We start from the raw sequence: 9864 nt of genomic DNA, 5'->3' as shown, positions 1-9864 counted from the left end.
ATGTATGTAGACGATTTTATTAGCAGTTTTCCAAATGTTTCTGAAGCTATAGTTACACACACTCAGTTAGTGAATTTGTTTCAAAAAGGTGGTTTTAAATTAACCAAATGGATGTCGAACTCGAACGATCTACTATCGACAATCCCCGAACCCCTTCAATTGGTCAAAACCAAACAATTTGATAAGTCAGTCTCCAAAGTGTTAGGATTGCAATGGGAAGAAAAATGTGACAATTTTAGTTTTGGGTTAGAAATACCCTCATCGACCCGTTGTACAAAAAGAAACATGCTCTCACTTGTTGCTCGTATGTTTGATCCCTTGGGATTCCTATCTCCTATAACCCTCTTGCTTAAAATTTGGATAAAGAAACTTTGGACTCTAAAGGTAGATTGGGATAGTACCGTACCAAAAGAAATCGAAATAGCATGGGAAAAGTTTCAAAATGAATTTCATGTCCTATACAAAATACAAATTCCACGCCATATAGCAGTTACACCTAATTCGTCGTTGTCTTTTGTAGGATTTTCAGACGCAAGTGCTGCTGGATACGCAGCCATTGTTTATTCCAGGGTTGTTAATTGTACAGGTCAAGTTAAAGTTACTTTACTGTACTCTCAATCTAAAGTATCTCCAATGTCTAAAATAACTCTTCCTCGATTAGAGCTTTGTGGAGCGCTTCTTCTCTCAAAGCTTCTTTCACATGCTATTGAAACTTATTCTCCTAGACATAATATTGATAAAATTTTTGCCTTAAGTGATTCCATGATTGTATTAAATTGGATAAAGTCCTCAGAGAAAAATCTCAAAATATTTGTTCAAAATAGAGTTGTTACAATTCATAAGATGGTTCCGTCAGAGTATTGGTTTTTTGTTCCTGGAAAGGAAAATGTTGTTGATTGCGCCTCTCGAGGTTTGTTTCCTTCTTCGTTAGTCAACCATTCCACATGGTTTACTGGTCCAAATTGGTTACTGTTGGAGCCAGAATATTGGCCTATTCAGTCTGTCAACGGACAGGAAATTATGATTTGTGATTCTGAATATAGATCACAAACCTTCTTTGGTAATGTCACTCGTGTAATTTCTCCGCTGTATACTCTTATTGAATATTTTTCCAGTTGGTCGAAACTTTTAAATTCCACAGTATACGTATTGAGATTTCTTAGAAAATTGTCTTTAAATAAACGGATATCTCTATTTGATTTAAAAATTGCAGAAATTGAATTAATTCGAGCTGTCCAGCAAAAGCATTTTTCTGAAGAATATAAAGCCCTTTCTCAAAATCTCGTTGTAAAATCTTCCATACGTCGTTTGAATCCATTTATTGAAAATGGAATAATTAGAGTAGGTGGACGTTTGTCCAACTCCCAATGTAGTTTTGAACAAAAACATCCGATTTTGTTGCCCAAAGCCGATCCTTTAACCATTTTGTTAATAGATTATTTCCATAAATTTCATTTACATGCTGGAGCGTATTTGTTGCAAAATCTTCTGAGAACAAATTATTGGATACTATCTAGTCGTCAGGCCATCAGAAATAGAATTTGGAGATGTAATCGTTGTTTTCGTCTTAATCCTAAACCTACCTATCCTATGATGGCTGACTTACCCGCCGTAAGAGTCAATCAGGCAAAAGCCTTTTTACACACTGGTGTAGATTATACTGGTGCGTTTTCCATTACTATAGGAAAATATCGTGGCGTAAAAACTCAAAAGGCTTACGTATGTTTGTTTGTTTGTCTAAGTACGAAAGCCATACATCTTGAATTAGCCTCCTCGCTCTCTACAGATTGTTTCTTAGCCACTTTCAAAAGATTTTTATCTCGTCGTGGAAATTGTAAGGTTTTATATTCAGATAATGGCACAAATTTTGTGGGTGCCAAGAGAGTCCTCGATGAAATATATCAATTAACTACTTCAAAAACTTATAAAGATGCATTCCAACAGGAACTTAATAATACCAAAATTTCTTGGAAAATGAACGTACCTTATGGCAGTCACTTCGGTGGTATTTGGGAAAGCAATATAAAAAGTGTAAAACTTCATTTAAATAGAGTTGTGGGGAATCAAATCCTTACTTACGAAGAATTTTTAACTGTTCTGACACAAATCGAGTGTCTTTTGAATTCGCGTCCTCTTTGTGTTCAAAGTAACGACCCTGAAAATCCAGTCGCGCTGACTCCATCGCATTTTTTATGTACAGAACCTTTAGTGTCATTACCCTCGATGGATATTGATCTTGATAAAAATATGAGTACTTTGAAAAGATATAAATTATTAGATTGCATTGTTCAACATTATTGGAAAAGATGGCATTCAGAATATTTGTCTTCTATGCAGTCTCGTTTAAAATGGAACACTAACTCGAACCCTCCCAAAGAGGGAATGGTAGTTATAATAAAAAATGAAACTATCCCACCTTTACAGTGGCCTCTGGCAGTCATAGAGACTTTGTATCCTGGAAAAGATGGGATTGTTCGAATCGTAAAAGTGCGAACCAAGCACGGTAGTTACATGCGCCCAGTCGTTAAACTGTGTCCTCTACCCAGTCAATAAACTGGAGAGGATTTTTTTATTTTATTTGATAGTTAAAATTTTAGTTTAGGGTGATGGGTTCATGTGCAGACTTAGCATATTAAAATTAAATTAGTTTTCGTTGATTTTTCGTTTATTTTAAAAATAAACTCGGGGGGGCAGGATGTTTTGGCCTCATTAAATTTATTTCATTCGAAGTACCTGGCCTATTTTCTTGCCCAGATATTGTACTAAATTTTTTGTTTTCTCTTTAATTACCTTTCGTTAGTACTAACTAGTCGTGGTGGTCAGTAAGTAAGAACAAATTGAATTGTTAAGTCGTTTCCTGTAGTTATCAAGTGTCGCCAAAAAACGCCGGTTTCAGTTATAGTAAAAAATAAATTAACCCTTTCTCCCTCCTTCCTTCACCTTACTAATAACTGAAGACTTCTCGACCTACCAGTTAAAATAAGGTAAGAATTTTTTTGTTATTATTTCCATACAGTCCGCTTTAAATTCGATTGCGTAATAGACCAGCATAGCCCAATCGCCACCCCATAATGTTTTATTAAAAAAATCAAATTTGTCAAAATCGCAATTTTACCATAAAAATAATTAAACAACGTTTTTCTTAAAATTAAAAGTTTCACCATTTTTTTTTCTATAACACGTTCTATAAAAAATCATAATTGCAACGGTGACAGTAAAATTCTCATGAATTAAAATTAAAATCATTTTTTTAGTTAAATTGTGGCTTATTTCCCATTTAGAATAGTTGATTACCGAAGAACATATTGTGTTAGTTTCAGAACCAAACTGAGTATTTTAGACATCTTACTTTACAATCTGGTTCAGCAAAAAATATTGCAGACAATTTAGTCAATTTCTTAAAATCGAAATGTGACTTTTCTGCTTTGGTTGCAATTGGATGCGATGGAACAACGGTAAATACTGGCGTTCACAATGGTGCAATTCGCAACTTAGAACTTCAAATTAAGAAACTGTTTATAAGAAATTTATGACTATGAATCTGCAATCAATCACAAACAAGTCTGGCTAATTGGCTCTGCCAAAGCCATTTTTCAAAAAAAAAAAAAAAATAAGAAACCATTACAGTGGTTCTGTTTGTCTTTTACATGGAAAGGAGCTACCATTACGACATTAGATGAAGTAAGTATTTAGATGGAGAAACCGCAGGACCTACCAGATTTTCGGGTGAAATATGAAAGCTTTTAGAAACTTGTGAAACCCTACCTGTTTTTAATATAATGGGAGTATAACAGATGTCTCATAAGATTTTAGTTAGTAAACAAATTTGGTTCGGCTAATGGATTAAGTCCACAGTCAAGAAATCCGATAGCACACACACACTACCTGTTTTTAAATTTCGAAAAATTCAAAGTGAACTCTCTGAAGTAGATATTAATATGTTAAGTACAGACCAAAAATATTTGTACGAAATAAGTAAATCTGTAAGTAATGGTACCGTATCAGATAGCTTAAAAAATCGACAACCGGGAAAGATGGCCCACTCGAGATGGATTACAACAGCAAACAGACTTTATGTAAGAACTTTAAATCCGACCACCGATTTAAATATTTTGGCTTATTATGCAAAATATGTATGTTCCCACTTGTTTTTCAATCAAAGCAAAGCCAGAAGTTAAATATAGGTCAATTCATTTATTTAATATAATTCAATGCTCCCAATATTTATCACTAAAACTAAAGAAAATAGTGAACAAAATCATCCGAGGTAATGGATATTTTGTACATCCAGATAATATTCTCGTAGCCATGTTGGGTGATAAACGACCCCATATCCGAGAGCTAGGTTTGAGGCGCATATTAAGAATGGGCAAGAAACCAAGGAAATTTGCCAGTTTAAAATTCCAACTATAAATTTTGGAACCAAAGGGTATTTTGACTTAATTAATTGGCAAACTAGTGTAATATCAGAACCACCAATAACAAAACAATTTATTGTCAACAGATGAACTTAGAAAAATGATTGATGACACGGCTTTAAAAAAATTTGAAATTCCTAAATTTCCTTGTCATTTGCAAGCAGTGGAAAGATATGTCAAACTAGAGACAGATGCATCATTATGGGTTTGTGGAGCTGAAGCAAGAGATGAATTCAGAAGAAATCGAGTTTTGTCAAGAAAAGTATTACCTAAGTTTGAAACAAAATCCGATTGTTTTCAAACTTTACAGTAAATAATTAAATAAACTATGTTGTAGTAAGTTCTGAGTTGTAAACAAGCAAAAACAACATTAATATAAAATAAAAAAGTTATGTTTTTTGTTCAATTTTTTTTTTTTAATTTGTAAATTTTTAAAGTTCTGGGGGCACCGGACGATATTGTTCTATAAATCCCAAATTTTGGATAACGTTTTGCAATAATATCTAATAAGTCAAAGTACGCCGTTACCACCTGGTTGCGGTGGGCGCTTACGGATTCATAATCTTATTTTTTTTTCAGTCGTGGATTTTCGTTAGCAGAAGCGATAGTGTTACTGGTGCGATGGAAAGATAACTCTGTTGTTACAATGGCATCTGCGAGTTGTGGTGGTTCAGCATTGGGCACGGTAAAAAGATTTTCTTACGAAGAAAAACGCCACATTCAAATAAGTCGGCCTCACTGTATTGCTAAATACAATAAAAATATGGGGGATACCAACTTGATGGATCAAGGTGTTTCAACCTACCGAGTTGCAATTCGGAGTAAAAAATGGTACTGGCCAATTGTAACATGGTTGTTGGATATTTCAGTCCATAATTCATGGCATTTATATAAAAAGATATATCCTTGCTATCGTTTAGGAGAGAATTGGCCCAAGTTCTTCTCGCAAGATATGGAAGTCCTCCCTTATATACAGGAAGACCTAGTCTACATAGACAGAACTTGCCAGATCTTCGTTTTGATCGTGTAGCAGTTATGCTACAGACCATTTAAAATTAAATACATGGATTTTCGATTAATTCAATTTAAATTAATAAATTAAATCAACAAGTACTATCCCTCCAGAAATTTCTTTTCGTGCCGCCAGCGATAAAATTAGAAAATACTTTTACCATCACGGGGCTTGCGCGCCGCCATGGATTTCCGTTATCGAACGAAATACCAGTCAGTTTTGGTCAGAGACTCATGAAGTGCGTATAGTGTGCAGCAAAATTTCTTTTTTTCAAGCGGCGAAGGTCTAGAATCCATCAAATATACGCCCTTTAAATGGAATAAAGACATCCTAAATACTTTTTACCAAAAAAATCCAACGTTTAAAGCAACAGTAACCCAAAGATATACAAATTAATTTAAGTACTAAAACCACACCGAAATGGCGACCAATTAACAGCCGTAAGCTGCACACAGATTCTAGGTAAGCTTTAGATTATCATTTCTTATTGAAAACAGCCGAAATTCATAATTTATATCGTAATTTTGGGATTTAGTTTGCGAGGAGCAGGAGAATTTCATGTAGTTTTTATGTAAAGCTTCCATTTTAAAATCATTTCTTGTCCATTTACTTATCAGTTTTTTTTTGATTGAATAAAAAGATACCACCGGTTTCAAAGTTTTATCGCGCAGATGCATGTGAACGCGCATGCTTCTTTCAATGCTTGGACTGACAACCACTCAGTTCGTCACAGATTTAAACATAACCTAATGTTTTGTTTGGGAGGAATCAGTAATGTTTTGTTTGGTCTGGTACGGGAAATCTAAACTGTTGCAATTACTCATAGAAGCTTTTAAATATTCATCATGTTACTTTGTAGACTTCGCCGCATCCGATAGTCCAAATCCTTGGAATATTGTATAGCATCCCAAGGCAAATTGTTGAAAGCCTTACCTATATTTGCATAACTGATCAACAGGACACCAGTAGCTTGGCTTCCTTTCAAACAGCCTTCCAGACACTTGAGATGTTGTAGTGCTAAGAGGATTTCATCCTAAATAGACCTGTCGTCGTGGGAAAACAATTTGGAAGATAAGATAAGCATTTATTTTTTTGGTTGTTAAAGTAAAGTCAGGTTGCTTCTCCTTCAGAATTATAATATATTAGACTGTAAACTTTTTGTGTGCACATAATCAGGTACATTTTTGACTAGTTTTGTAATTAATAGGGAGGGGGTGCTAGTTTTGTTTTTTTAAATAAAATAGGATTTCAAATAATCATAGTGGATAATAATAGTTGAGAATAAATCACGTTTTAAAATTTAATAGAGAAAAATAAGGGTATAAAAGGGTTATCAATAAGAGTAATTTTCATATTTAAAAGGGTTTTACAAACAGAATTTAATTAAAAGAGTTTCTGACCGACTCATATCTAGTATTTTCTGTATATATCCAGTATCTATGTTGTGAGTATAATACGAGCACATAGATCTGGAACGTTAGATAATTGGACACATGTCAGTCCCAGGACCATTATTTATTTACTAACATTTAAGTTAAGACTTTTGGCTATCCTCCCGGACTTGACTATTGAATTCTTACTAATACTTGTTTACTTGGCACAATAGTGGTGATTTTTGTTATTTTTTAGTGGTCTTTTGGCCGTATCTCTACACCACTATTGTTTATATTATTGATGCTGATACATATATAAGTAAAAGCTATTTTGATATTCTGTAGTATATTTATTATAAATATATTTGTCAATAGTATTTGTGCCTTTTATTTCAGTTCTTACTACAGTACATAACATAGCATTACAAGGTAAATATTGAATTTTGCGTTGTTTCAGGAAAGTGTCTCCAGTGTCATTTATTTATTTGATTTCTTGTTGTTTGTTACAAAAATCTCGAGCTGTTCAAATTCTAGGTCCAGAAGGTAGTTTTCTTCACTAAAGGTAAAGTAAAATTAGCTTTTCAAATTCTAGGTCAAGATAGCCCGAGTTGGCGCCCATTTTCTTCCTCTTCACTTATCGTACTGTTCGTACCCTTTTATTTCCAGTGTCTCATCTAGTCGCATTGAGTCTTTGTATTAAGAAAAAGGTCTCATTTTCTTCCTTGTATATACTATATCATCATCCAATATCTTTGTTTCATATTTCAAAACTAATATTTAGTGTAAAAAAAGCTAGCCCGAACTTCCCACTTGAGATTTAGTGTCTCTCTGCCTATTTAAGTTAGTCTTCTGAGCTAAGTCCTTCTTAATTAATATCTTCAATAACGTCCCTCTTCTACTTTCATCTCAATTGTACCTTTTACTCCCTCTCATTCACAATACCCATAGTATTGGGTTACAATCGCTTCGACCATTTCTTTACACCAAGCAGTAAAAGGCAATGTGCTGGAGACGGATGTACAACATTTGGACGAACAATGTGCCAAAAATGCAACTTTGATTTGTGTATTAATTGTTTTATAGGATACCACACCAGACGATTAAAATATTCTCACAATAAATATTAAAAAAAATAAAAAAATTTATTTCAACGATCCTAAAAATTCCTTAAGCGCCCAGCGTTACCATATGGTAACACCATATATTTTTTTAAAAAGACATGAAACCGAAAAACTGGTTTTTTGGATTAAATTATTAACATTTTCATCTAATTAACCCTAAAAGTAAAGATTTTCAAATAAAAAAAAACAGGCGCTAATGGGTTAAATTAGCCCAGGAGAGTAAATTATTACTCTAAATATATTGAATGTGAATACCTTGGTAATAATACTTCAAGTGATAATATAATTAAAATTCTTAAGCTCGTATTTGAACGACATGGTATTCCATTGACATTAATCCCAGATCCCGTTGTTGCAGCAGACCAGTGGCGGCTGGTCTGTAAGTGAAGGGGGAGGTCATATCCGGTGGTTCAAGATTTTTTTGGAAAAACAAGACCTACAAATCCCATTTTAAATAATTTCTTATTCCATCATCTGTATTGGTTTCTTATAACTTATTTTGCAATATGTTGTTTAAATTTAAGCGGATCATTATTTGACAAGCAAATATGAAATGGGTAAAAGGAACAAATCGTCATTACTAATTGTCAAATAAATCAGATAAATAGTATGATATAATATATAATTATAACAGCCAGAATATCAACAAACTACTTAAACTCAAAACCTAAAATAAATAAAAACTTACATTTTTACGCGGATTTAAAAAGTAAATCGATTCTTCTGGCCTTAGATTTTGCGAAATGATCGATCACTTGCTCGTTGAAATTTGTGATCGTTCGAATTAAAGATTTCTCCATAGTTAACATAGCTACAGCACACAACCTGTCCTCTCCCATAGTATTTCTTAAAAACGTCTTGATGCGTTTTAACGTAGAAAAGCAACGTTCACTTTCCACTGTAGTCATCGGCAAAGTACATAAAACGTTCAATAATTTTACACATTCAGAAAAGTTATCACATAAATTGTTATTTATGAATAACTGTAGAATTGAAATAATCCCGCTGTTTTTATCAAAATCTTCACGATCATACATCACTTCAAGTTCGGTTTTCAGTTTGAAATAGTTTATAAGTGGATAGTTGACTTTGACTAACTTTAGTGTATCTCCGGAAAATTTTTTCCTGTAGTCTATAAACCTTTCAGCATAAAAAAGTTGAGCAATCACAAGATGTTCACTAAAACTGAATCGATGTTGAATTTCTGATCAAACGATATCACACACTTCCAGTGAAGTTTGACGTTTTGAGTCCTCATGTCTTGGCCGTTTATTAGAAACTGTCGTGTATAACGATGAGGGCTGTGAAGAATTGCTTAATACTTTGGCTCTGATTTTTTCAATGCACTCTTTAAACTTGGATATTACGTTTCTGAAGTTGATTAAACAATATGTCACAATGCGGCATAATCATATGGAAAAAATCTAACCAATATAAGAAATCAGTATCTTTTAAGTAATTTTTCAATACAATGGCTTGACTTAAAGTATTATTATCGTCTTCATTTTCTATAATTTTCTCCAAGCAAGCTAGAATATCTTTTTGATATAAAAATACAGTTTCTACGCATCGTGCATTAAAGTACCATCTGGTTGGCGCTGCTTTAGGTAGCCTTACCTTCACAACTTCGTCCAAAACCGCTGTCCTCTTGGGAGATTTTCCAAAAAATGACGAAAAGCGGTGTAAACTGGCAAAGAATACCTTTACACTCTTATTCTGCCCAACCGCTTTTTGTAAAATTAAGTTTAACTGGTGGGCATAGCAGTGTATGAAAGTAGCTGAGTGATATTTTTGTCTTACTTTGTTTTGAACACCACCAAATTTTCCACTCATAACGGAAGCTCCATCGAAACTTTGAGCGACTAGTTTTTCTGGAGTTTTATTTATTTCTAAACTGTCCAATTCATCCATAATAACGTTGGCCAGATTTTCTGCTTTAG

The 9864-nt window shown here is 33.6% G+C and overlaps 1 protein-coding gene across 1 annotated transcript; it reads left to right on the top strand.

Moving 5' to 3' along the window:
• Positions 1-4731, top strand: LOC126891470 (uncharacterized). Its single transcript, XM_050660647.1, has 2 exons — positions 1-1060; positions 4505-4731. Exons 1-2 carry the CDS (start codon positions 1-3, stop codon positions 4729-4731), a joined length of 1287 nt encoding a protein of 428 aa, XP_050516604.1.
• Positions 4732-9864: the final 5133 nt, after the last annotated feature.

Source organism: Diabrotica virgifera, chromosome 9 (genome assembly GCF_917563875.1).
Source record: "Diabrotica virgifera virgifera chromosome 9, PGI_DIABVI_V3a".
Taxonomy (NCBI): domain Eukaryota; kingdom Metazoa; phylum Arthropoda; class Insecta; order Coleoptera; family Chrysomelidae; genus Diabrotica; species Diabrotica virgifera.
This window is presented reverse-complemented; position numbering and strand designations above follow the sequence as displayed.

Coding starts and splice junctions, on each gene's coding strand:
- LOC126891470 (XM_050660647.1), top strand. CDS start 1: ATGTATGTAGACGATTTTATTAGCAGTTTTCCAAATGTTTCTGAAGCT. Junction 1,061..4,504: donor TAGATCACAAACCTTCTTTG/GTAATGTCACTC, acceptor TATTGTCAACAG/ATGAACTTAGAAAAATGATT.